Genomic DNA, 27,507 nt, shown 5'->3' with positions numbered 1-27,507 from the left:
CAACTCTCGCAAGCTTTGGGGGACAGAAGGGAGGCAGCGACGTTTTGTAGCTCATACACACTCATCTCATTGACACAAGGCAGCATCTGGGCCCTACAATTGCCCTACAACCTTCGGCAGAACCTCCTCCCTGACCGTTGGGGTAGGTAGGGTGTGTTTAGCTCCATGACGAAAGGCCCCAGCTTCTGCAGGACACCCGTGCCACCAAAGGCAGAGGCAGCAGGAACTGACACGGATTCGGTCCATCCTCCTGGGCTTCAGCTCGTGTGGGTTCCAGCGTGTTCTTGCTCTCTCACGCTCTGCATTCATCTCTTCCTGCCGGCCTGTCCTGTGGACCTCAGGCTACAGCCTCAGACACAAAAACCATGCACTTTCAGAGATGGCTACTAGCTCCCACAATTACAGAGGGCGAATCCTTGTGAGATTATATATATATCTGTCCCCTCTACTGACACAACACATTTATTGATCGCCTACTGTGTGCTGGATCCCCTATGAAGCACTGGAGGTGCAGACTTGAATCAGATACTGTCCTTGAATTTATAGTCTAAAGTCCAAAGAAATAAGTCATGTATTTGTGAACTCAACACAAAGTCGGCAACTCCCAGCAGAGAAGTTTCTAGACAGTCTTATGACCAAACGTGTGTGTATGCGTGTGTGTGTGTGTGTGTGTGTGTGTGTATAGGAGCATCAACCAAGGGAGGGGCCCATACATCTTTACCTTTTGCTTCCTGTCTCTTCTTTTTAAGTCCTCTAATCTATGGTAAACTATTTTCTTTAATTTTACATTAATTGGATTTGAAAAATGGCCTTTTGTGTGAAAACTTGTCAAAGAATTGTTTTAATTCCTCATCTATATAATAATGAGACTAGGTTTGATGATGAGTATAATTTCTTCATTTTTAAAGTTCTGAATCAATGAAAACCCCCGAGTAAGGAATTGATGCTTCTTATCTACATCCTTATTTGCTTATCAGAGAACGTAGGTGAATTAGTTCTAGTGGCCTGATGTCTCTGAGCCTCTGGCCCATCATTGCCTGTGTCACCTTCTAGGATTTAGTTTGTACTGCATCATATTGACTAATATTAATCAGTAGAGTGTGAGATCCCTATGGGCTATAATGGGGTCTGACTCACTTTTTATCCTTGGTGCCTGTCAGTCCGTCAGTCCGTAGTCTAGGTCAATGGTTGCTCAAACTGGCTGGTTTTTAGCATCGCCTGGTAGGCTTTTAAAACGAGGTAACAAGACAGGCTTTTATGCCTTATGCTTGGATTTTCAGATGCAGTAGGTCTAGGCTGGGGCTCAGGAATCATAATTTTAGGACAATTTTAAGGTGATTCTGATGACCATGTTTGAGAATCAGCATTCAGCACTGACTTGAAACTGTGTGTGTGTGTGTGTGTGTGTGAGAGAGGGGGGGGGATGGAGTTGGGTGGCGGGGCGGGATCTTAAGTGCCTATCTGCTTGCCTTTCTTCCTTCTGCCCATTAAGTGCCAGATGTGGTCTCTGATCTGACTTCTCACTGTAGTGGGCAAACATGACAGCATGTAACCTCCAGCCTTCAGTGCCCAGGCCCCATGGCCAGTACTCAGTAGGTGATCATTAATTACTTTACTGATGACTGTGAGAAACATTTCCTCAGTGTGCATAACCTACATGGTGCAGCCCATCCGCTTAGCAGGCACAGAAGTGAGGCTCTCTGGCGTGTACCTCTTCTGAGACCCTTTTGTGCACATTAGTCATGAGGACAATCCTACACGCTTCCTTATCTCACTATGGGGAACTTCAAAATTTCTTGGATGATGGGTTGCCGTTCAGCAGTGCTTTTGCAGATGGGGAAACAGAGACTTGGAAAAAGTAACTTGTCCAGGATCTCCACGCTGGTATGTGGTGGAGCTGGGGTTTGAACTCACGTCAACAGAATGGATTTGACTCCTAATTAGCACCTGACTCATAAAACCAAAGTTAATGTCTTCATATAACACAGAAAATTAATAAGACCTATTACCTTAACCCTGGTCCTATGCTGACAAAAAATTATTACCCAAGGCAACTTTTCTAAAACATTGTTTTTTGTTTCATCAAAAGAAGCCATTTGTAGAAAAGATGAAAAAATGTGGCATTTGTTCAGTCTTTTCCTTTCCCACCCAAACACACACAATCTTTATTATATCACCTCTAAATTATGATTTTAATTTAATATACACAAGAAAACCTTACAAATATAAGCAGGCTCAAAAGACTAGTCACAAGTACCTCAAACACATCAGCCCAAAGACACCAAGTAAAATTATTTATGATACATCAGTCATTCTATGTTTCTCATAAACCTTGAAAACCAAAACGGGTCGTAGTTTCTTTTTTAATACGCTTTCCTCCGTTGAATTATGTAAAACTTCCAAAGATATGAACATCTCTATATACAAAGAAGTGGTGTGGCAGTAGGTGTGACCTTACACACTTTTCACTGAAAACAAATTACAAACAATTTGCTCTGAACCTATTCTTCAATTCTGGAAGGAAGGGAATCTGAAAGATAAAGAAATCTAACTTCCATGACCAAACTATTTTTCATTTGAAAAAAGCATAAAAATCTGAGTTGAGCTAAGCTGCTTGGAAAGTAGAAGGAATAACTCTGCTGTCCCTAAGCTTTGTTAGTTAGGAAGCAGGTAGGAATTGCCAACCCCAGGAAGAAGTCTAATGTAGTGTCCCATACGCCATCCAGTTAGAGCAGCTCTTCAACGACATTTAAACTGGTCCATCTCCCTAGAAGACAGAAAAATTAATTATGAAATTATTCTTTTTTGTGTTTTGGGTTTGTTTTTTTTGCTTTCTTCTTTCCCCTTCCCCATCCCCATCACCCTCCTTCTTCTTGATTACTCCTGCCTCATATTGGTTACCGGTTGAACATTTTCAATACCTTTCTGACTATTTCAGAGCTTTCATCTGTCATTTACCTGTGTTTAGCTTACAGGAGTTGAGGCTTCATTTTATTTTGCATAATTTATTATTATTTGTTTAAAGATTTTTGTGTATTTATTTGAGAGAGAGGGAGAGAGAGCAACCACGAGCAGAGGAGAGGGAGAAGCAGGTTCCCCACTGAGCAAGGAGCCCGATGTAGGACTCCATCCCAGGAACCCTGAGATCATGACCTCAGCTGAAGGCAGATGCTTAAGCCACTGAGCCACCCAGGTGCCCCGTATCATTTATTATAAAAAAAAACTATTTGATAAGAAGCACAGAGAGCTCAAGTGGTATATGCAAAGTCACTGACTGATTAGAGGAGTCAGGATCTGAGCCCAGGGAGGCTGAACCCGGACACTGTGCTCCCTTCCTTAAAGCTGCACCAATGTTTATATCTTAGCAAAAAACAATCCGTACAATGTGCTGAGCCTTCTAATTGTTGATATGCATACATATTTATCACCCCATGTTAGACCCTCAGCGACCTTAGGAAATAGGTTTAATAACTACATTTTGCAGACAAAGAAACAGTTGCGTGCAACTGACTTTGCCAAGACTGCGCAGCTGGCACTCAACCCAGGTCTCATAGTTTGTATTTAAGGCACGTTTCCATCTATTACCTCATGTAAGGACTGTGCCAGGCTCAGGAATCTCTCAATAAATACTTTCTGCTTGAATGCAATGGATCTGCACACTCTGTAAAAGGTCTGCAAGAGGCAGACGTGGTAACTACGACTGGAGAAGTGAGGAAGCTTGCTGGGGCCACTCAGCTAGGAGGCTGTGGAACTGGGCTGCGAGCCCGAGTCCCCCCACCGGGTCCCCCCACTGGGGGGGTGGGATGCTGACCAGCTGTATGAGGGGCAAGCTGCCAGCAAGAAAGGAATTCTCAGCAGACCGATTGTTAAAAAATGCAGCTCTCGTGTGCACTGAAGTATCTGGTAGTGAAGCTTCCTGATTGTGTCTGCACATTACCTTCCAGTGATTCAGAAAGAGGGAGCGAGCAAATATGAACAGTTTGTGGATCTAGGTGAAAATATATAGGTGTTCCTTGTACCGTTCCTTTAATTTTATGTAGATTTGAAGTTTCCTAAATAAAAAGTTGGAGAAGGAAGAAAGGGAAAGAGGGAGGAAGAAGAAAAAAGGAAGGAAGGAAGGAAGGAAGGAAGGAAGGAAGGAAGGAAGGAAGGAAGGAAGGAGAACTCAGGAAGTATATTCACCCTCTGATTCTCTAGTTTGCACGTGTGTATTGAAGACTGTGGAGTCCTGACTTTTGACTATCAAGTGATTTATTTATTAAAATTGCTGAAATACAGTATCTGTATAGATGACACTCACTGAAAAGAGTCTACGTACTGGCACCTATGGGTATGTTTTAAAATGTATAGATAATCCTTCTATTCAAAGGGCAGCTATATTTCTAATATATCCTGCAATGAAAATTTGCTTCCTAATCAAATATATGATTCTCTTCTGCATAAGCAGAAAAAGAAATAATGGAAGTGTTTGAAATGAGCTGATTTAGCAAGCATGAATTCATTTTGGACGAATTACAAGATTTAGATGCTCAATATTCTTAACTGCTATCATAAAAATAATTTTGATGGATTGCTGACCCCTGGTTTTCTCTTCTTCTCATTTGTGTTTAAGGACCAAAACATTTAAACACAACACAATAGAACTGAAAACTTATAGCATAAGGTGGCTTGGTTAAGTGTCCGACTCTCGGTTTTTAGCTCAGGTCGTGATCTCAGGGTCGTGAGATGGAGCCCCAAGCCAGGCTTCTGTGCTCAGGTGGGAGTCTGCTTGAGGTTCTCTCTCCCTCTGCACCCCTACCCCCCTCACTCTCTTTCTAAAATAAATAAATACATCTTTGGGGGAAAAATTTATAGAACAAAAAATCCAATAGTCAATAAAATTTATTTGTAATACATGCATTTTATAATTGATTTGGGGGACCTTTTTGTTTATATTTTGTATATTTTAAAATTCATGATTTTTAAACTTCTTTGAATAATATAAGCTAGAAGGAAAGAAAAAAGTCAAAGTCTTCTTACTGATCATTTAGCATTGAGTTGGATTTCCTTTAGGTCTTTTTTTTTAAATTCATAGTATTTGTTTTTTCTTATATACATTCCTATTTATTCTGTCTACTTCTTTTGTATCTTGCCTTTTTGATTTTTATCTTTTTATAAGATTTTATTTTTAAGTAATTTCTATACCCGAAGTGGGTCTCGAACCTACAACCCAGAGATCAAGCATCACATGTTCTTCCAAATGAGCCACGCAGGCACCCCTATGACTTACCTTGCTCTTTTGAAGTAACACTATCTCATAAGCATTTTCAGTATTATTACAGTTTTAAACATATTTTTTAAGGATTTTATTTACTTGTTTGAGAGAGAGAGCCAGAGAGAGAGAGCACAAGCAGGGGGAGCAGCAGAGGGAGAGGGAGAAGCAGGCTCGACCCCAGGACCCTGGATCATGATTTTAGCCAAAGGCAGATGATTAACTGACCAGGTTACACCCAGGTGTTCTCAGTTTTAAAAATACTTTTAAGGTAAGAAGAATAAAAATAATAACAAAGTAACTCTGAGAGGATATAGAAGAAATTAGGTAGAGATCGGGGCAGCTGGATGGATAGTTGTTCTGGGCAGGACACAGGCTTCCCATTGAACTCTCCTGTATATTTCTCACATAGTTTTTGACCTGTCTACATATAACACTTGTTAGAAATTCAGAGAAAAAGGGATCCCTGGGTGGCTCAGCGGTTGAGTGCCTGCCTTTGGCCCAGGGCATGATCCTAGAGTCCTGGGATCGAGTCCCGCATCGGGCTCCCTGCGTGGGGCCTGCTTCTGTCTCTGCCTCTTTCTCTGTGTTTCTATGAATAAATAAACAAAATGCTTTTAAAAAAAATCAGAGAAAAGGATTAGAATCATTTAAAATTGGGGCATGATGTTATATAAGTAGATAGACCACAATTCATATTTATTTGCATAGTTCTTCCTTATGGAATTCTCAAGTTCTGTTTAATTTTTTCCTCATACAACAGTTTGTGTTTTTAACTATTTCCATGTGTGTTTGAACAATTGCCCAATCTGGTCTGGTCACCAGTTGAAATAATCATCCTGTCTTAGTGTCCATAGGTATATTCTTGGTTTTTTGTACTGTTGATAATTTACAATCATGTTTGGAGACTAAATCCTCAGTAATTTCCTTTTATGCTCTCCTCCTCCCCCCATTTAAGAACCATTTCTCTCTTCTGTATCAGAGATCTCGTCAAAATATAGGCTTTGCATTGGTATGTTCCATTCTTTTCCAAGGAGAAGGCCATACCCTGACATATGTTCCACATATTTCTTGGCAACTATTTATTTATTTACTTATAAATTTATTTGTTTATTTGAGAGAAAAGGAGAGCAGAGAGAGAGAGAGAGAGAGAGCACAGGATTGGGGGGAGGGCAGAGGCAGAAGGAAAGGGAGAAGCAGACTCCCCACTGAGCAGGGAGCCCGACGCAGGGCTCGGTCCCAGGACCCTGGGATCATGACCTGAGCCTGAGGCAGGTGCTTAACTTACTGAGCCTCCCAGGCACCCAATTCTTGGCAACTTTAACCCACTGTCTAGGTCTATTAGGGAATAGTGAGAACATTTGGGGCGGGACCATGACGTGTTATTGTGGTCAATCCGTGCATATGACAAATGCCCAATTCCTGGGGATCTTCATAGAGATAGTAACAAACATTATTGTAAACTTCTACAAGTATTTGGAGTCCTCTGCTTCCAGGACTGTGGGCCTCTGGGTGTCAGACTGAAAAGTCTGCCAACCTCACCTCACCCTGTGCACCTCATGTACGTCAACGTGCACGGACAGCAGAACCGGGTTCTTGGCCACACGATGTCATGGTTCCCCTGAGCCCATGGAGAGGACTCCCTGGCCTCTCCGGCTGGGTTTCTGCAGCTGCCACCCTGTCCACCCTCTGCAGTGGCGCTGGTGGCCTGCCCTAGCCTCCTGCACGGTGAGAAGAAGGCACCAGGACCTCAACTTACCCCACAGCAGCCGCAGCATTGACAGTCTCCACACAGGGTCCCCAGGAGGCCGTTGACCACCTGGATGACACAGAGAAGCATCTGGATTGCTCCTACGACCAGCAGGATGGAGAAGAGGGTCAGATTCCAGGGCACCACATCCTCAGGCTTGAGGCACTTGCTCCATAAGGCCTCATCATTGAGGTAATCCCTGGGGGGGGGGGGCATGGAGGAAGAAGGAGACATTGGTAAACTGTGTGCAGTACCCCAGGCTAGAGAGACACCACCATCATTTTTCTTTTGCCATACTTTCCATCCCAAATATAAGCTCCACAGGAAAAATATCCCGTAATAACAATTTTAAAAACAACACCTAACTTTTTTATTAAGTCTATACTATGTACCAGCCAGACCCTGTTCTCGACACTATACACGTACCCACTTTTTTTTTTTTTTTCTTTCTCAGAGTGACCTTATGGTTCGTTTCTTCCATATCACAAGTAAGGACATAGGGGCACAGAGAGGTTAAGCAACTTGCCCCTAGGCCACATAGCTACTAAGTGACAGAGTGATTTTTTATTTTTTACTTTTGACAGAGTGATTTTTGTGAGCTGGCCAAAAGGATAGGTAAATCCAGTATCTATCATGGGGCCAGGAAAATGAAGGCTCCCCAGGAATAGACTCTCACCAGTGTTCCCGGCCATTATCCTCCCCACTGGGAGGGACCATCTGGACTTTTTTTTTTTTTTTTTCCAATCTGGACTTTTAACAAACTTTCAAGTCTAGTGGCCATCTGAAGCCATGTAAAGTATAATCACGTCCCATGGCTAAAGAGAAGAGCTTAGTTGTTTAAGGCCTAATTCTAGCCAAACTGCGCATCTGTTAACAGAAAGATTTAATGGCTTCCTTCAAATTCCTTTATCCCTACCTTCAAAAAGGAAAAAATAATCTGCTGCCTAAATACATAGTTTGTAAAACTTTGAAAGAGGAGAAACCGCAGTATATTCATAAGCTGTATACATTAGGGGTTCACTACAATATAAGAGGCATTGCGTCCTGAAGGAGAAATGTGAAGTATATTAAGACACAAACAAGGGTAAAGTAGGTCAATGTGGATTATTATAATTTCTTCTCACATTCTTAGAGCTACAAATTGGTCTCTCCCTCTTCCTTTATGTATCCTCTATCGTTTTCGCGGGCTCAGTGGGAAACTCCACCTGGCTACTAAAATAACATCTACCTTATTGTTTCCAGATCTTTTTGATGACTCCTGTTTCTGACAAATTCTCCAGTGCATCAGTACTCATTTTTAAATACGTTCTGTATTAAGATTTTCAAAAGTCTTTGGAACGATGGAAGATACCCTGGAGTTTAGCGGAACAGAAGGAACAAAGGAAAGAAGGAGCATGTTGCTCTTGATTTAAAAAGAAAACATTGCATTGTGTGTAGCATTGATTCACTTTTCCATAATCGCACAGTTTCTACAGCTGCTCATTAGCCGCGTGACTTGCGTGCTTATCTGTAAAGTGGGGATGACATCAAATCGTAGGGTTGCTGTGACAGTTACATGAATTAATGCTGGTTAAGTGCTTGGAGCAGTGTGTAGCATGTAGTAAGTGCTCAATAAACACTAGCACTTTTATTATTGTGCTTGACCTGAGCAGCGTGGTCTAAAGGAAAGAGCCTGGTATTGTGGATTCAGTTGGGCCTGGCTTTGAGGGCAAGCATCCCTCTCACTAGCTGTGCATTCCTCCTACAAGTCTCAGCATCAGCTCATCATTCAAAAAATGGGCTGAGAACAACCTCACAATTGTGAAGCCTCGTGAAGGTAACACACCTTCTGTATTGGATGCAACTTCCCTTTTTTTTTTTTTTTTTAATTTACTCGATTATTTTTGAAAACTCATCTCTCTGGTCTGCATTTTTCTACGCGGTCCTTGCTGCCTTTGCAGCTTTCAAACTTGGTCATAGAACGTCACAAAGGCACAGTATTTTCCAGGCACATTTTATAAAAGAAAAGATTCTGAGATGAAGTCATTGGCCAGCCCGGGCCCTTTCGCTCGGCGACAGTCTCTGCAGAGATGGGACGACAGCGCCCCCTGGTGGCGATGTTGGAAAAGCGCTCTCGGGGCTCTTGGAAGCCAGGGTGCCTTGGAGTCTGGGTACCTTGGAGGCATCCTCTCAGTCCCACTCCTGCTGCTGCTTCACCGCTCACGAACCACCACGAATACCCATTCCAGACCCTTCTACTCTCCCCCCAGACTCAGGCCCGAGACTCTGGGATGCTGGCAATGATTGCTGTGTGCGACTCTCCAACCCCAGGGGAGGGGGGACCCTAATGTTTCACCTCCTCGGGAGTAATCCTGCTTCCACCTTCTGTGAAGCAAGGAGAGTGGAGGCAAGTTTAAAGCCACCCAACTGGAGTTTTCAAGCATCTCGATATTGGGAAGGACATTTCCACCTGACCTGCTGCCATCCTATCCACACCTGGATGGAAAGCCTTGGATCTCCTGAAACTGCCTTGCAAGCAACCAAGGCGGCCAAGGCAAGGAAAGGGGGGGGGGCCTCAATGCTCTGCCTGGCTCACTCAGGGGCCGTTTCCTCCAGAACGGACTCCCTGCTGTCCCCCCCTGCCCCGTGCCCTCAGCTGGCTTTGGTGGTCCTCCTGTGGCTCTCAGCACCCTCTGTTTCCTCTGGAGCAGAGCCCCTAGGACCCTGAGCTGTCATTGTCTGTCCATTTGCCTGTCTTCTTTTCACGACTGCACACACCAGCCCAGCCCAGCCTCCCAAGTCTGTCCCCAGTTCTAGCACTGGGCGTGTCAGTCACTAGCAGCAGCTGCGGTGTCCCGGTCCCGGCTGTGCGCTGGGCCCTGGCCTACCTGCTGCACACCCTCTTTCCCAATCCTACAAGGAGAGGCTATCTTATTGGAACGATGCTTGGCATGGAGTAGCCTCACGGAACATTCACGGAAAAAATGGACACACACACAGATTAAGAGCTCGAGGCTAGTAAATGGAAGTGCCCGGATTTGATCTTGGGTCTGCCTGACTCCACAGCCAATATTCTTAATCATTACACAAGCCTCGTCTGTTTGAGCGATGATATCCCTTTGGTAGATTTGAAATGTGGTTTATTGATGAGATGTGATTTACATGATATAGTTACAATTGCATGCCAGGTAAGTTTCACCCGTAGCACGGTAAAGAGAATGTTCTCTTTGAACCTTCACGGTTCTGGTTGAAAAAGAGAAATTAAAGCACTAAGTCATAATAAAAGCGTAACATTTCCGAACGTTCTAATGCATAATGATGAATTCCGTTCACAGTAATGAGTTATACTCATAAAAATGAATCCTATGGCGGAATGGTTTGCAAACAGCATGTGGCAGTAATTGTGCCAAGTGCTTTCTGTACCTCGGGTCTTTCATTCTTCCCTGGAGCTGTGAGGCAGAGCTTGCTGTCACCCCCACTGGACAGAGGAAGAGCCCAGAGGTTAACGCATCGTCGAAGATCACACCACTGGGATGTAGCAGGGTGTGACCGGACTACGGTCTGGTCCCTAAGGCCCATCAGGCCAAGAGCAAAGCTTCTTAACCTCCCTGAGTGTTTCCTGCTTCGGGAAAGCTGGAAAGCCAGGGTGCAATCCCGTGTCACTCTGTCACTGTGGCTCTCAGCTCTAGGGAATGTGTTCAAGAGCAGCTGATGGGTAATCTTTGAGGCCCAAGTGCAGATGGTCTACACGGAAGTCCAGAAGGAACACTGGTCGTACTTGACTTCCGTGTTTCGGTGTGAGGGAGCTCGCAGGGCTGTGGCCCGACTGGGGAGGACTGTGCTTGGCCCTGTCCCTGGTCCCCCCCCGCCCTCCACTGCTAACCGTCCTTGGCCGGCCTCTGGCTCTCCCTCCTGTAGCGCCCCGTGCCCTGTGCAAGCTGCTTCCCTTTCAGCAGCTCAGGGTCAAGGTAGAGGTAGCCAATTGTTTCAGAAAGGAAGACCTTGGATGGGAGGAGGTCCCACATCAAAGGAAGCCAAGAGGGTGTTTCCCGAAATGTCCTAGTCTTCTTTTTCCTTCTAGAATGCTTCGTTAGTATGACTCTCATGGCAGAAAAAGGTAACTGTCCTTGCTCTTTTACTGTGATTGCCAGCCAACATTTCCAAGGGACAGATGACAGGCTACATTCTATGGCATTGAGGAGTCCTGAATTTTGTGTCCCCGGGTGGACATCTCAGAGTCCACCTTAATGACCTTTGTCCTGTCTCCTCACACCTAATCCTGATGATTTCATCTCAGAGGGGCTCTGAAGTCTGTGTCCTTTTTTTTCGAGTCCCAGTTCCACTGCCTCGCAGGTGTTCATAATCTCATCTGGATCATTACTCCGACCTCCTACTTTTCTCTCTTGGTTCCTGAGCACTCGTTCATCCTCCACATCACTGCCATCACGATCGTCCTAGAGATCCTAAGTGCTGGTGGCATGTCCTGCTCGAGGTCCTCTACTGGTCCCTGAAATCCCAAAGTTCTGGCCTGCCTGTCAATCACACCCCTGCGTGGTGTCCCCTTCTCTTCCTCTCGGCCACATTTAACTTGAGCTTCTGGCTCATGGTGATGGGACATTCTCTGAGCATGCTGGCCCTTCCCGTGGTTGTCTCAGGACCTGCTCTCCTCTCCGCCTAAAATGTGCCTTCTCCTCCCTCTCTGGAAGGCACACCTGTGCTCATGTCTCCAAACCAGCCCGTCCGTGTCAGCTCGTCAGAGAGGTTTCCCTTCTCCATTTCATCCCTTTCTGCCTTGTGAGGGTCTGGCCCGTGTTGTCACCCTAACCGGCCCTGTGCTCACTGGGGCAGGGGCATATCTATCCTCTGCTCCATGTCTGGCCCAGGCTTCAGCACGAAGTGGGGTACCAGCCAAGTGTTTGTTTGCTTTTAAAATTTTCCTTTTACTAATTACTAGCTATGGAGCCCTGGGCAAATTAACCTTTTTGAAGTTCATTTTTCAACTCCAGGGGTAAGAATTTGTCTCAGATTTATTAGCGAGATTAAGTAAGAGAATGCATGCAAAGCCACTTGGCCTCTAAACATTAAAAAGGGGAAGGAGGAGGGAAAAGAGAAGGAGGAGAAGAGGGGAAAGGGGGAAAGGAAGAAAGGAAGAAAGAGAGAAGAGAAAGGAAGGAAAGAAAGAGAGAAGAAAGAAAGAAAGGAAGAAAGAAGTAGCAGTGGCTTCCACTGCCGTTTGGTGACAAGGAAAGAGCGACAACTGTCCTGAGTCCTTTCACTGGGGCTCATACATGCCAGTGATTCATCGCTGCTCCTCACTGGTAACTGTGCACGTGCGTTAGGTCTGCACCTATCACCACAACTGCTACAATGCTCATGTTCTGGAATCCCCTGGATAAGAAGAGTCCATGGAGGCAGAGGCCCCTAAGCTATGCTAGATGGAATCTATAACCTATACAAAAAGTGGATAATGCAAATCAATGATCACTTGTGTTCTAGAAAAGAGATGGTGACTTGGACTCAAAAAGATTGGATTTGGGGCGCCTGGATGGCTCAGTGGTTGAGCGTCTGCCTTTGGCTCAGGTCATGATCCCAGCGTCCTAGGATTGAGTCCCACATCGGGCTCCCTGCATGGAGCCTGCTTCTCCCACTGCCTGTGTCTCTGCCTCTCCCTCTGTGTCTCTCACGAATATATAAATTAGAAATATTAAAAAAAAAAAAAAGATTGGCTGTGAGCTTCAGTCCTCAAGAGACAGCATTTCTCTGCGAAAGCGGCCTGTCCCTTCTGGGCCTCAGCTATCTTCCTCTAAAGGAGAGGTAATCTCACATGCTTTTTGTAGGGATCAAAGGAAACATGTGGGCGAAAGCCCTTTGTGAACCAAAAAACACCAAATGACAGAGGTTCAATTATTGTAAGAAATTCAAGATGAGCCCCTGCAGTCTGCGGGAAGGCTTGGAGCTGGTGTGGGCGATTAGGTCATAAAGGAATGTGATTTCTTGCCTCACAAGAGAGGACACAGGATGTAGGAGACAATGGAATGCTGAGGAAAGCCTGCCAGGTGGCAAAGAGGATGCTCCACCTAGAGCCCCTCCTCCTGAGAGCCCTTCCTGTGCCAGTCGGGGCACATGTCATGCCTTGTACAGACAGAGGGCTTGGCACCTTCTGTGGGATTAAATTCCAAAGTCAGAGCACGAGGGAAAAAAAAAAAAAAACTACAACCAGGAATAGTCAAAGTCTCTCTTAAATATCCTACAAATCACCTGGAAAGTGTAGCATCCATGGTTTTGCAATGACCCCGACACAGCGAGATTTAATCATATTTTAGTTTGAAGCCACTACGCAGATATTGTGGCTTGAATACCTCTCTCCTCTCGGGTAATTATCAGAGCCCAGCCACGAACAGAGGAGGGGGGAGAGTGCAGAAATGTCCCTGCTTGCCTGCAAAGTTGACTGTCTTCTGTTTTTATTCGTAGACCTCTCTAATCTGCTAGCAGGTGATGAACGGGTTCGTTGTTGGGAGAAGACAGGATAACACACATGAAAGCATCCATCGCTGAGTGACGTGCATGAAAACTCGCTTCATCAGAAGGACAGAGCACTTTGGAGGGTAGGTTCCTGTCCTTCCCCCACACTGGCATTTCCTCTACTGGCCCACAGAGCAGCTGTCACTCTCCTGACCTTGGGCATCCGTCCCATTCCATCCCAAGCAGGGAGCGGCTGTGCCAGGGGAGGGCGTTAGGCCTCACGCCATTGTGCTGTCTTGGGGTGGTACTGGAGGGCCAGGGTTGTGTTTCCTTTTCTCCCTCCTTTGTTTTGGACATAGACCTGTCCTGATTAATTTTAAGGTCATCATTCAAGGACCAATAAACAGAAAAGCACGTCTAATCCTGCACTGATGCTGTTGACGGAAATAATAGGAGAAGAGGCCTTGAAAGGAGACAATCTGGAGTTTCATAAACATGGCCCTGGGAGGGAGAGTGTGAGCCATCGGGGAAGAACCTCCAGAAACGGGTCTGGTGTCTGATTTCTATGCTCATGTAGGCCAACCCCATGGCAGTTGGACATTTCCAACAATCCCCTGCAAGAAAAGGGGGCTTTCCGCAATATAATCAATACCTCTGGGACTCCCTGCATGTGATGAGGATAGGAGGGGCCTGTGCTCCTGTTTAACTCCAGGTTAGGGATGAGATCTTACCTGAAACCCTTGTGACCTGTATCGTCACAGAGCCAGCGCCCTCCACCTCCCCATCTAAAGTCTGCTCTTGAGTTTCTTTAGACTCTACAGATTTCTTTAGGCATGGACCCTTCCTTCACATGTAGGAAGGCCCTACAACTGCGTTTCATGACCCCCTAGGCGTGTCAGTCACCGTGCCAGGCAGGGATGGACAAAAGAGAAGTGGGCCCAGGCCTCCTGGAGGTCACAGGCTGGCGCAGCCCTGCCTCACAGACTGTGATGGAAATGTCCTATATCTGTGAGTGTCAGTGCAGTTGCTACTAGACACACGTAGCTACTGGTACTCAAAATCTGGCTAATGTGATTGAAGAGTTTTTAACTTTATTTCATTTAAATGAATTTAAGTTTGAACAGGTACATATGGCCACTGGCTACCGCACTGGACAGTGCAGTCTATGGGCAGAGGGAGGTGTAATGTAGAAAGACTAGAACTCAAAGTCAGAAGACACGAGTTTGAGCCCCGCCTGTGTCCTCAACTAGCTGTGTGACTTTGAGCCAGCCGAACTTAGTAAGCCTGCCTTGGCAGGGAGTAACTACCTCTTGGGGTTTGCTGTGGGGATTCAATTATAAATTTGTGGGGAAAAAAGTTCTTTATCAGCTTACAAAGTTCTATGAAAATATGAAATGTTATTTCAATGGGTTCTATTAACTCTCATGAAGAATCTACAATATCTCCAACGTCATTTTTCCATAAATTTGTGCCTTAAAAGATTGTTTAGTCATAGAGCATTTGGGGTATTAGTGAAAACCTTTGAGTCCTGTTAGTGAGTAGTCATTCTCATTTTCTATTAAAAGATTTTCCATGGAAGCCACCACTTTCTGTTTCCTAATATTATTAGTTGCCTCATGTTGTGGCTCATAAATGTTCGGGTGTCAGTAATGACACTGCAAACCTCCTTCTCTCAGGCCAGCTGAGGCACCCTGTCTTGTTATTTCCCCTGGTGTCTGTCAAGAGAGCACTTAGAGGTGAGCTCTTGGGCAACTTCACACCACCCACGTGTCCAGCTCTTCTCCCTCAGAGGAGCAATGTGCCTGAGACTCATCAAATGACAAGGTGACAGGACCTGGGCAGGCTGCCCTGGTGGGGACACATGGGCATTGCAGGGTGTACCTTACCCGTCATGGAAGGGGTAGCCCCACGTGCTATTGTCCATGAGACACTTAGGACCCCTGTTGATTGAGATGGCCGAGATGACAAATGAGTATCCAGCACCCAAGAATCCAATCACAGCAAATATTGTGGAGGTGAACATCTGAAAGAGAAGGAGACAGGCAGGTTCCTAAGGTGTTCTCGAAGTTACCCCCTGCACCCCTGACCAGCTGTTGTCGGGCGTGGGGACTCCAGGGAAGTTACGGGGTAAGAGCCAATCTTCTCAAGTAGGTGGGGCCTGTGGGCTCTCCCAGGATGAACTTTGGTATCTTGTGACCCCTTCTTCTCCCCCGTCCCCATAGCTTTTCGTACCTATTCACTGATGACTGAAGTGCGAGTCGTCGGTCGACCCCTCTGAGTCATGGTTTTTCACCTTGTGAAGAATAGAATCTCTCCCTAATTTCCCCTCTTCTCAGAGCTAATATGAAAGGCCAAGCTATTACTGCATCAAAGGATCTTAGAATTGGAAGTGATCTTAAAAATTTTCTGGTCTAGTCACCTCACTTAAGCTAAGCCATGGGCGGGGGCAGGGGTGGGGGTGGGGATCCTATTTGGCCAGCAGGCTCTGCTCATGAGAAAGAACAGAGGTCCCAGACATCTTCTCCTGGCTCCAGTTCCATGTCTCAAGGTCAGAAAGATGAAGCCCAACTTCTCTTCCATGTGGCAGCAGCCTTTAAAATAGCTGAAGATCTTTTATATTCACATAAACATATTTTATATGTTACATCTCTCCACCTTTTCTATCCTCTGAAGGTTTTCTCTTCTTGGGGTTAAACAAACCCCTAAATTCAAGTTCTTTTAAATGTTTTCATATGACAGGGATTAATTAGTAGAAGACATAGATGGCACTAGCATCTTTCTTTTTGTGATTATAAAAGTAAAAGAATTATAGAATGTGAAAGGCAGGAAAAATCCTAAAGCCCATCCAGGCTAACCACCTCCTACAGATGAAAACAATCAGGCCCAGAAATGCAATGTCCGTTCTCTACGGGCGTTAGAGGATAGCATGGCAACGTTAATGCTTTTGGAAACAGAGGTGGGAAATGATCACCAGTATTACTTTGGTCACATGAAGGTGTAGTGCAAAGCATATGAGTTTCAAAGTCGGGAGGCCCAGGATCCAATCACGGCTTTGCAGCGTTTCTCTGTGTGATGACTCTGCATAAGGGTCGGGTGCTCAGAATCGATAGGATGGACATGATAACGCCTGCCTAAAAGGCCTGTTGTGAAAATCAGATGTGGTAACCTCAGTTAAATGTCACTTACTTCCCCTCTTCCTCTTCTGTCTATTGCGAACAATCTCACCGCAGAATATATTTGGGCAGGGGGTGGGGCGGGGGTGGGTTTGAGGGTGGAGAGGATCCGAGAGTGCCTGGATAATTGGAATCTGTGGGGTTCCATGTTAGCTTGTATTTGTTTCCATGTTATGTATTTATATATTCTTGTCACAACTTTGCAGGCTCAGTCTTGAGCCTTGTTTGACTTCCTATGTCACACTGACCGTCCTCTCCTTCATCTCTTACCCTCAACACTCTGGACTGTATAAACTTCTGTCTCAGTGCAGTGCTCGGAGCACAGCCATGGATAGCTTTTTATGTCTATCTTCCCCAGCCAGGGCATAAGCTCCTTGCAGTCATGGACAATGAGTTATTTGAAGATAGTTAGGACATTGTTCTATCCCTATTACCATCTGCCTAGTTTTTCTTCTTCCAACTTCTTCAAAGGCACTGGGTAACTACTTGTTGGATGTTTTCAAAGGCAGTGGTTTCACATTACTCATTATTTAAATTTTCCCCCTCAATTTTTGTGTCTAGTTCCATTCTCACCATTAGGAACATTTGTGAATTCAATCTAGGTCAGAAAGAAATGAAAACATTGGTCAAGTCATCATGTTAGAACAGGCAATATCTTTTCCAAAGAACGTCTAGTCTGGACGCCTGGGTGGCTCAGCGGTTGAGCGTTTGCTTTCAGCTCAGGGCATGATCCCGGGGTCCTGGGATCGAGTCCCACATCGGTCTCCTTGCGTGGAGCCTGCTTCTCCCTCTGACTGTGTCTCTGCCTCTCTTTCTCTCTGTCTGTCATGAATAAATAAATAATATCTTTTAAAAGAGGGGTATCTAGTTGAATAATTTTGGAGATTGCTGGGTTATATCAAGTTAAATAGGTTTCGCTCCTGTTTTACTTCTAAAAAGTCTTTGTGACATGCTAAAGTCTGTGAGCCTTCAAGAAGGGTATTCTGGAATATGCACAAAATTATTAGCTCTCATATCATCCTTGAAAAGTAAGGGAATTGCCTTGGAGTTGAGTCCTTATTTTATCTAACAGGCAATAGGGCACTTCCTCAAACACTTTATTTTGAACAACTGAGTCCTGTAGAAACAACCCAACTAATGTTAGCCGACAGACTTGTTGAACCAAAGTTTTCTGAACACAGATATATTAATTATTCTAGGAAGGCTGACCTCATGATTTCTAGCTCTGAATGTTATAGTTAACAAATCCTTGAAAGGACATTCTGAATGAGCATACCTAGTGTTTACAATTGTGGGGATCATTATATATAACTGCAAGAGATGTGTTCAAATATTGCTTTTGTCTTTTGTGAATTGATATTTGTGACTGAGTGAAATTTCCACGGACAGGATCATAAACACATACAAAAATGTTGCATCCAGACTCAATGGAAGAGAAGAGAAGATGTACTATGGAAAAGAATCATCTTTCTTAAATCCCCCTCAAGCTGGCTGTCGTTCCAAAGAATGCAGAGGTAAATGTCAGAGCCCGGGCTTCTGACCTCAGAAAACACTTCTTGAGATTAAATATTTTCATCTAGAAAACTTCTGACGGCTCAAAATGTGTCTTTAGTTGTAGCAGAGGCATTGATGTCAAAAAAGCACGAATATATTAAAAATAAATGAGTAAGGGAAAAGTCTTACTTCAAAATCAGTGTATTAAAATTTTATAGAATGTGATTAAAATATGTGTTATTCAAAGTTTGTATATTGATGCCAGTCGAAGAGGTTTTTTTTTTTAAACCTCTTTATGGGAAAATAAATAGTTTTATATTCAGTTTTGCTTATATTTGGGTATATATGGTGACTTGCAGAGTTTTCCAATCTCATTGGAATATATAACTTTTCCATGAGTTCTTGCAAGAACACACCTTGAGAAATGCTGCTCTAATTCTTAGAGACAGTTTGTCTGCCTGGCTCTTGTCTCTGAGCTACCTCCATGCTCCAGTCAAACTGCTGTTCGGTAAGACACAGCTGATACAACTCTACGATGGCCAGAACGTTCCAGTCCAGCAACTGAAAGCTTACACTCAGGGCAGTTTCTTCTAACGTTACCTCTTGTCCTTTCAGAGTGAGACTCTGAATGGTCTGGAAACACTTGTTAACATGAAGTCCTTTGCAATATTGAGTTGTCTCAATGAAAAAATGGATTCTATAGCATCTTAAAACTGGGTTAAAAGTCTTCAAAAGTCAGAATTTCTACTATATCAGTATTTAAATATTCTTATAATTAATTTTAATACATAAGCTCTCAAAAATCATCTGATGTAATGATCTCACTTTTTAGCTAATAAAAATATCTCCCTTCAATGAGAACCTTAGATGCCTTATCTCATTTTATCCTCTCAACGAACTAGTGAGGTGAGTATTATTATTTACAATTTCTAGACAGAAAACAGACTACTAGTAATTAAGATAATTGCTCTAAATTAAATAGTACAGAGGTAAAATTGGGATCAATCCATGGTCACTTGTTCCCAAACCCCATGCTCTGAACTTGTAGCTTTCTCAAGTCACACATCTAGAAAGTGGCTGAGCTAGATTAAGAACGGGGATCTCCTCCCTCCCAGCCCAGTGTCCTGTACCCTTTACACTCTCTCTTTCTCCCTTCCCCTCACCCCCATCCCACCCCCACATATCCAGAACACACTGCTACTAGCACAAGAAACTCTGTCATTTGCAAGTTTCCCTGTGCATGGCATTGGTTCTCTCACAGAAATAAAACAACATATATATATATATATAGTTATATATATATATATATATGTATATATATATATATATATAAATGGCTTTTTGTTTACTTGACATTCTGATTTTGAGTCCCAGTTATTAGTCAGGAATCATTACCCCAGGGGTGCCTGGGTATCTCAGTTAGTTAATCATATGCCTTCCTCTCAGGTCACCATCCAGTGGTCCCCAGAGTTGGGCTCCCTGCTCAGTGGAGAGTCTGCTCCTCCTTTTCCCTCTGCCCCTCCCTGTGCTCCTTCTCTCTCTCTCTTAAATAAATAAAGTCTTAAAACTTAAAAAAGGAATCATTACACTACTAAGAATACAAGAGTATCTAAAATTGCTGTAATGAAAAAGAAGATACATTTCCAGGAAGGCAGTTTGGAAGGCTGAAGAGCCCCATGTTCTCACCCTCAGCGTCACTGAGGCCCCACCTCCCTGGCCTCAGCTTCCAGTAAATAGACGAAAGAAGGCAGTTCTAGAAGGTCCTCTCAGCTAAAACAACCCAGGATTTCAACATCTGCTGACCAGTAGTAAGAGGAGAAATCTGACTCATGCTATTCCTGCTGTGTAAGCTGAATAAAGGATTTTAGATATTACTCCTGGAATATTTTCACAGGCAGATATTTAAAGATACAGAAAGTGAGTACAAATGCACACATTCTTTGTGTTAGGCAAGTCTGAGTAAACGAAAATCCAAGTTAACATAAGATATCAATGAGATAATATTCACTTTAGGAGGAGTCCCCATCGTAAGGACCTCCAGACCAGAACAGTCCAATGAAGTTGTGTGTGTGTGTGTGTTTTTTCCCCAATGGAGTTTTAAGGAGAGCCATATATGTAATTTAACACTTTCCAGTAACTACCATTTAAAAAGTTAAAACAAATCAAACAAAACCCCCAAAAAACAGGAACAGTGAGATTAATTTTAATATATTTTCTTTAACTCAACATATTCAAAAATTATTATATCAATATATAATCAATATAAAGATTACTAATGAAATGTCTTACATTTTTGTATTAATTCTTTGAAATCTGGTGTATATTCTATACTCATGATACACCTTAATTTAGGTTAGCCACATTTCACTGCTCAGTAGCCACATGTGAATTGCGGCTATACTATACTGGACAGCACAGTCTAGACTATTTGAAAAATTGATTTTTGGTAGTAAAAGTTTAAAAAATGCATGGATATAGTCTGCATTGAATTTATGATTATGGTTACTCTCAAGGAGGAGGGAATTACAGAAGAGAGGAACACAGTGACTCAATTGAATCAATAATGTTTTATTTCTTTATAAAACTATCTGAATGAGCACTGGGTGTTATTCTGTATGTTGGTAAATTGAACACCAATAAAAATTAATTTATTAAAAAAAAACTATCTGAAGGAAACACGGCATCAGCTTACAATTCAGAAAGCTTACAGGTGGCGTGTTCTGATTTTCAGTTTTGAAATGTCAGAATAAATAAAATAAACAACCCACACTGATTTTCCATAACTTTTCCAGAACGGATGAACCACATGAAGCAAGGTATACTTTATATCACTTTGCTCTAAGTAATTTCACATTCAGAAGTCTTAAAAAATTATCAAATTCACTACTCAGAGATATCATCAGTCTTAAAACACTACGGAATAACTTTATCATGGGTTTCATGACAAAAAGATGTTTCAGGTTAAAAGTAAAGTTATTGAGCCTCTGAAACTGATAATATACTATATGTTAATTAATTGGAAAAAAAGGGTAAAGTTATTGGGATTAAGTTGAATATTTGAGGGTAGACACTCTAAATCGGTGTTATTTAAAGTGAACAGCAAAAGGCCTGGAAAAGGCCTTGTTCCCTGGAAGGAGACACAAAATTGGGAACAGAGGTAACCTCTAGAGAGGAGTTGCCAGACTTTACAGCCAGAAAAGTGAGGCTTCCTTTGTCATTCCGATGGTAATGTTCCCCAGTCTCGATGAATAAACAGTAAAGAGGGGCACTACTGTGCCGTGGTTAAGGGCACAGGTTATAAGCAGATTGATCTGGGTCTGAGTCTTCGTTCCTTCCTCAAGACCTTGGCAAGTTAACCTTTCTAAGACCTCTGTTTCCTTTTCTGTAAAACAAGGCTCCAAAATAAGTACCTGCTCCGGGAGATCATAATAGCCTAATCAATAGTAAAAAGGGAATAAAAAATACGCATCTCTACAAGATCAGATAACCCCCCGGGGGGGGTAGGCACCCCATTAGATAATGCTTAGTACTTCACTGATAGGCTATTCAGGAATCTCTTTTGCTGCCTTCTAAGTTTTGGATGATCTCCCCTGACATGAATAAGTACTTGATAAATGTCATTATTATATTGTAATATTTTTATTACCCTGTCCTCACACACTCTTGCTTTCCACAAATACTGAGAGCATAATGCTGGGCAGAAAAACAACAGGCCGACACACATTCTGTTCACATGGCTAAAGAAATGTGTTTATGTATGTGCTGTACATGGGGCGCCTGGGTGGCGCAGTCTGTTAAGCGTCTGCCTTCGGTTTGGGTCATGATCTCGGGCTCCTGGGATCAAGCCCCACATCGGGTTCCCTGCTCAGTGGGGGGGAGTCTGCTTCTCCCTCTCCCTCTGCTGCTCCCCTATTGTGTCTGCATGTGTGCTCTCCTTCTCTCTCAAATGAATAAGTAAAATCTTAAAAAGAAAAAAAAAAGAAATTTACATGCTGTAAATACTTCCCTGGAAAAAAGAAGATAAAAATGCCTTCTAATTAGATGCCCTCGAATCTGCCATTTGTCAGCTTTAAAACCTTCCTCTCTGTCAGGTTCTGGAGGCAGAGGACGTGAGATCAGACCCCTGCTCGGCCACTGCCATGTCACGGTCTTAGTCAGCTGTGTACCTAGGTTGGCTGCACCAGATGGTGGAGGTACTGGGGCCTGGGAAGGGAAGAAGACGGGGTGGTTTGGGGACACGGCTTTTAGAGACTTGGGTAGTGCAACATGTTGGGCAAACATGTTCTGATGGGCATGAAGGCTCCTCCTTAACAATTATCCTGGGAGACATAGAGATTACCTGAAGCATTTTTTCCCTTAAGATGTGAACCTTCTGGATTTTCTGCCTTGGCCAGGCTTGGGAAGGGGAGAGGACTGGCGGAGTGGGTTGTGGCCATAAGAAACTTAACTTGCATGTAACTTCTGTATTCACAAAACCGGGTAGTTTAATGCCTAACTCAAAGGTTAGTGTTAGAGAATTGAGCCTCATAAAGGATGGACATCACCTGAAATCCCTCCTGACGTTCGTTTGCTTCACCCATTCAATGAGCATTTATGGAGGATCTATGTGTCCTCACTACCCAGCCACTTGGTGCTACTCTCCCCTCTGGGTACTCTACTGCTTGTACCATCTTCCCCCATCCTCATGATTTTCATAGGAGAGGATTTTGAAGCATAAAAGAAAAAAAAACACATTTAGTGAAGAAATAGGATTCCATATTGTATTTCTCCTCTCAAGATAATCTATTATTTCGAAAGAATTATCTTTCTTAAATCCCCCTCAAGCTGGCTGTCATTCCAAAATAAGGCAGAGGTAAATGTCAGAGCCCAGGGTTCTGACCTCAGAAGTGCTCACACAGGAGGTGTCCCTAGGGGGCACTGGTGAGCCGGGCACGAGAAGGTGCTGACCCTACATAGAATAGACTGAGTGAGGTGATCCTCCTTGGCACCAGGTCAGTCAACCATCTGGCCCTGCCTGTGGGTGGGGTGGGCCTTTATCTGCCTGATAGGCTTTAAGGATGTTGAAATGCCTGATTACCCCTAATATCTCGTTTATCAATTTACCTCAGTTCTACTATTAGTCCTTTGCGTCAAGGCCCAAGGTCTTCAAATGGCTCTTATTAGAGCACAGACTTAACACGAATGAGTGGATAGAATTAATTAGTTGTTCTTTGGACTCTGAGAGTTTTTTTTTTTTTTTTTTAAGGGATTAGGGCCCGGAGACCCCGACACGCCACAGGTAAACTGCCGTGAGGCCACTGAGAGCCTCTGACAGGGGAAGAAGAGGTTGAGACCCAAAAACGAACCCAAGTCTGGGCTTTCAAAGCCCATTTTGGAAGTCATCCTTCTCTCACAGCGCTTGTGCCAGGGCTCACTTTTCTTGGGTCTCCAGGAGCCTAATTTATTTAAGAGCGTGCAGGCCCTGGGGCTGGGCTTCAGGCTTGCTCTGCTTCAGGGGAGGGCTGGCCTCCAGCCCCTAGTTTCACCAGGAAACTACCGGTTAGGTGAGCTCAAGATTTTTTCCAGCTCATTGTCTTGCTTTATCTTTACAACCTCCATATCCTGCTTCTATCTATTGGCTATTATGCCCTGTTGTTATATACCCAGGGAAAGGGAAGAGAATGGTGAAGCTGACCTCTGAAAAGTATTCCCAAAAGACGTGTAACAAAGAAGGGAGGAGAGAGAGAGAGAGGCCAGGAAGCAAAGGAGAGCAAGGCTATGGAGACAGCAACAGGATGTAGCCCTTGGCCTAGTGTATTTTTGCCTCCTAGGACTTCGTACCCAGCTGGATTTCCTAAACAGCATTCCACAGAAGCCTGGTGTTCCTTAAACACCTGGAGGGGAATGCCATAAGCCCGTGGAAAAATAATTTGAATTAACATTGAAAATAATTCAACGTTATAGTACTGATCGAAATATCCTGCAGCTTTTTCCTTTTTTGTCTGACAAAATATTTGTAGATAACTTTCTTTAAAAACGATTATTGCTTAGTCTCCAGAGCCTCAGAACATGAAGGAAACACAGCCCTGCAGCAGGAGCATGAGCTCAGTGGCCCTTTGGGACAGGGCAGGGACCTGAAATGAAGCACTCAGCCGTGCCCACTGCAGGCCATCATGTGTCAAAACGCAGGCCCATGAGTATCAGGTCAACCTTTAATTTTTTGAAAAAAAAAAAAAAAGTAAAACATCTAAGTACCTCCATAAAACTCTCATTTTAATACTGGGTAATCATCCCAGTATTAAACGTCAGCCTTCTACTCAGCACCAGAGAATGAGCTGTTAGATCTCTAAGCAATGACTTTGTTCCCTTTTTGTCCAATTCCTTAATTGCCAATTTCTTTTCAAATTCTCATCTTCAACTATTTCTCCAAAAGGAGAATAACAGGATTACATTTCAAGGGGCAAATGAGTTGTAGATGTCCTCCTTTCCTTTATAATTAATTATGTAAACATATCATATATAAAACACATGTTACGGAACTGTATCAGAGAAATTGTGGTTAATTTTTACATCTCTTTGCTTTTAAATATTAAAAGGAATAATCAGTGCTTACTTGAGACTCACAATGGTGCTAAGAGGGTAAGAACATTCTCTTTGAATGACCTTTGCACATAAAAAAATGTAATTGTATGTCTAGTGCACTAGCTTCAGCCTTTCCTATGTGCTCAATAAATATTTTTTTTGATTGAATGAATGACTGAGCAAATAGTAATGGGAAAGGAATGTTAGAAATGATACTATTTCAGAACAGATAGCTCTACCTTTTCCTTTAGAAATTAAGGTAAGCTTGTAAAATTCATCATTGGGGTTCACGAATCTCCCAGATGGACAGTTGAGCCTCGGGAATTAGAGCAGGAACTAGTCTCACTCATCAGCCAGCCAGTAATTCCAGGTCAACCTTCATTTTTGCCATAGCTGTATACCCAAACTCTTAATATTTTTCTTTAGGTCAACTCTTTCATTTATTTATATCACCACTATGAGTAAAGTGCTAGAATCATTGATAAAGATCATAGAGTATTCTTGAATTTTCAGTTAATGTCGCTTGCATTCCTGGGACCTGAAACTTGCTCTCCCTTTTTCAGAAAGGGAGATTATGAGGCCCTTGGGATGGTAAAGACTTAATTCCATCAACTCTTGAGTTTCTTTTGATAAAATCAAAGGGATAGAAGGAGAATTGGCAAGGGAAGAACTTTCTATGTTATTGAAAGATAGAGCACACTTGTGGGCCAGCAGAGCTTGTCCCACACTTGAGAAATTCTGATCTACTTCAACTTCCCCATTTTACGGATGAGCGAAGAACGGAGGCAGAGGGCAGTACGGTGACTTGCGCAGGGGCAGAAATGAGACCCGACCCCGCTCCCCAGGCTGTAACAGCGCGACCACATCTCTCTAGCTCACCTGCTAAGAGCTGCATGAGAACAGAACAAGAGACACAAGCCCTGAGGCAAAATCTGAGCATTGATGAGTGAGGCTGGCAGTGGGGGTGGATGGGGAATTGAGGGGGGCTCGAGGGGAGGAGCTGTTATCATCTGTTATGCTGCCCTGCTTCCCTCCACAGATGAGACAACGCATGGCCAGAGAAAGGAAATGACTTGCCCAAGGTCTTAAGACCTCTCCATGGCAGAGGGAGAGTTTCAGCCCCCATCCCCTCCTTCCATGCCTGCCTTCTTTACATGGCACCCCTCGTTTTCTAGCTCCAACATCCCTTCCTGTTTGCATAAGCTGAGATGATACTCACACCCTAGAAGTGTGGGCCTAGGGTATTTTAAATTTTCTTATGAGTGTTACTTTGCACCAGCAAGCAATGCATATTTATCCAGGCCCCAGGTGTCTGCTGAGCGGCCCCTTGCCCGCTGCCCAGCCCAAGGAGCCGGTGCCCCCTGGAGTCACCCCGGCAGGTGGCTGCCTTCTGGAACTTACAGCAAAGCGCTTCCCACAGCTCTCGTTGCCACAGCAGCCACAGCAGTCATTGTTCCTCAGGCCCAGGAACACCAGTGCAGGGAAGATCATCTGCCGGCGAGAGAAGGGCCTCAGTCGGGGTCTGACACGGGAAGGGGGAGCCCGCACCGGCCACGGCCACGGCCATCCTGTGGGACCCGGGACCCCGTGGTGGAGGGACCTGCGAGACCCCGGCCAGCGCGGCAGGTGTGGTCGCCCAGTGCGACCGGTATCTGGGTTCCACGGAGCCCACCTGCGGCTCCAGCGAGGCCAAGTTTCAAGATGTGACACCCCGAGTTTCCATGTACCCGGTGGGTTCCGAGAGCGGTAAGAAACTTGTCCTCGACTCTTATGAAGAGTGGAAACTCTACTGGACACCAGGGGCATATAGATCATTCCTGAAGGAGTGGAGGGGGGATCCACTCGCACCTGGTTCTCTTGGTGGTTTTTAATCAACTTGCTGGAAGGTGTGTGTCTACCCCCGCACCCCCAGCACTATAGGGGGGATAGGATATAGAGATTAGGATAGGAAGCACATGGAAATTACATAGCCCTCGGTTTGGTTGGTGGAATTCAGCTGACCCACAAAGACTGCCCGCCCAGCCTGGGGAATTTGTTGCTAAGTTTAATGGACATGTCTGTGTCAGGGCCTAACAGAGGAGGAGAAAAAAATATCAAGGCACTGACTTTTCATCATGCAACACCTGGGCTTTTGTTAGCAATGAAATATCTTCTTGTTCCCAAAGTACTCAATTTTAAAAGGATTCTGCAAAAATCTTTGGGGGGGGGGGTTCTTAAGGCTTCCCTACTCACCAAGACCCCGCTTCCTAATATTCCTCCGAAAAACCAGACCTCTTCCGAAAGGTGGTCATTATTGTCTATCACTCTTCCTCCAGGAAAAAATAACAGAATGTTGGCCAAAAAGCCAAACAAGGCGAGGGGAATGAGGGTGCTCCCCAGGCACTTGGCACAGCCCCCAGTGCACATGGTGGGGGAGTCCAGTAGAGGTCGGCGATGCAAGGCGCCTCACTGTCTCCTTCACAGGGTCTCTTCAGAGTTAAGCAGCCAGAGCGTCCCAGTAATCGTCCCCAGTTCAATCTGGATTTCGGAGCTGAGAACCAAATCAGCCTGTGAGCTGTGTCCTTGGAATGGTTCCTGCTTCTCCAATGTGGCTGAACCCTGATGGCGATGGACATTTATACATCCTCCCTGACCTGAAGTCCTTTTTTTTTTTTTTTTTTTGCACTCCATAAATGAGATTACATTCAGAGCAACAATTTTGCCATGGCGACCAATAACCTCTGTTAATAATCCACCAGCACAGGCAAGACGCTCCCATTGCTGCAATCGAACACAGGGCTGAAACAAACAGCCTTTAGGACTCCGGCACCTTTAATCTGACAGTGCTCCTGCCCAGC

At 44.2% G+C, this 27,507-nt stretch overlaps 1 protein-coding gene across 1 annotated transcript; it reads right to left on the bottom strand.

Moving 5' to 3' along the window:
* Positions 1-2,128: 2,128 nt before the first annotated feature.
* TM4SF4 (transmembrane 4 L six family member 4) lies at positions 2,129-27,255 on the bottom strand. The gene is made up of 5 exons (XM_055321781.1): positions 26,903-27,255; positions 26,072-26,161; positions 15,329-15,465; positions 7,011-7,200; positions 2,129-2,767 (listed from the first exon to the last, which is right to left on the bottom strand). Exons 1-5 carry the CDS (start codon positions 27,074-27,076, stop codon positions 2,750-2,752), a joined length of 609 nt encoding a protein of 202 aa, XP_055177756.1. The 5' UTR covers positions 27,077-27,255; the 3' UTR covers positions 2,129-2,749.
* Between the last annotated feature and the right edge of the window lie 252 nt (positions 27,256-27,507).

This window comes from Nyctereutes procyonoides, unplaced genomic scaffold (assembly GCF_905146905.1).
Source record: "Nyctereutes procyonoides isolate TBG_1078 unplaced genomic scaffold, NYPRO_anot_genome, whole genome shotgun sequence".
Classification (NCBI taxonomy): Eukaryota; Metazoa; Chordata; class Mammalia; order Carnivora; family Canidae; genus Nyctereutes; species Nyctereutes procyonoides.
This window is presented reverse-complemented; position numbering and strand designations above follow the sequence as displayed.

What these genes read in the sequence shown, in the direction of transcription:
- TM4SF4 (XM_055321781.1), bottom strand. Translation starts at nt 27,076, where the DNA reads ATGTGCACTGGGGGCTGTGCCAAGTGCCTGGGGAGCACCCTCATTCCC. An exon ending in TATTAGGAAGCGGGGTCTTG is followed by an intron (nt 26,162 to 26,902) that starts GTGAGTAGGGAA and finishes TCTCGCCGGCAG; the next exon opens with ATGATCTTCCCTGCACTGGT. An exon ending in GCTGTGGGAAGCGCTTTGCT is followed by an intron (nt 15,466 to 26,071) that starts GTAAGTTCCAGA and finishes CTTCTCTTTCAG; the next exon opens with ATGTTCACCTCCACAATATT.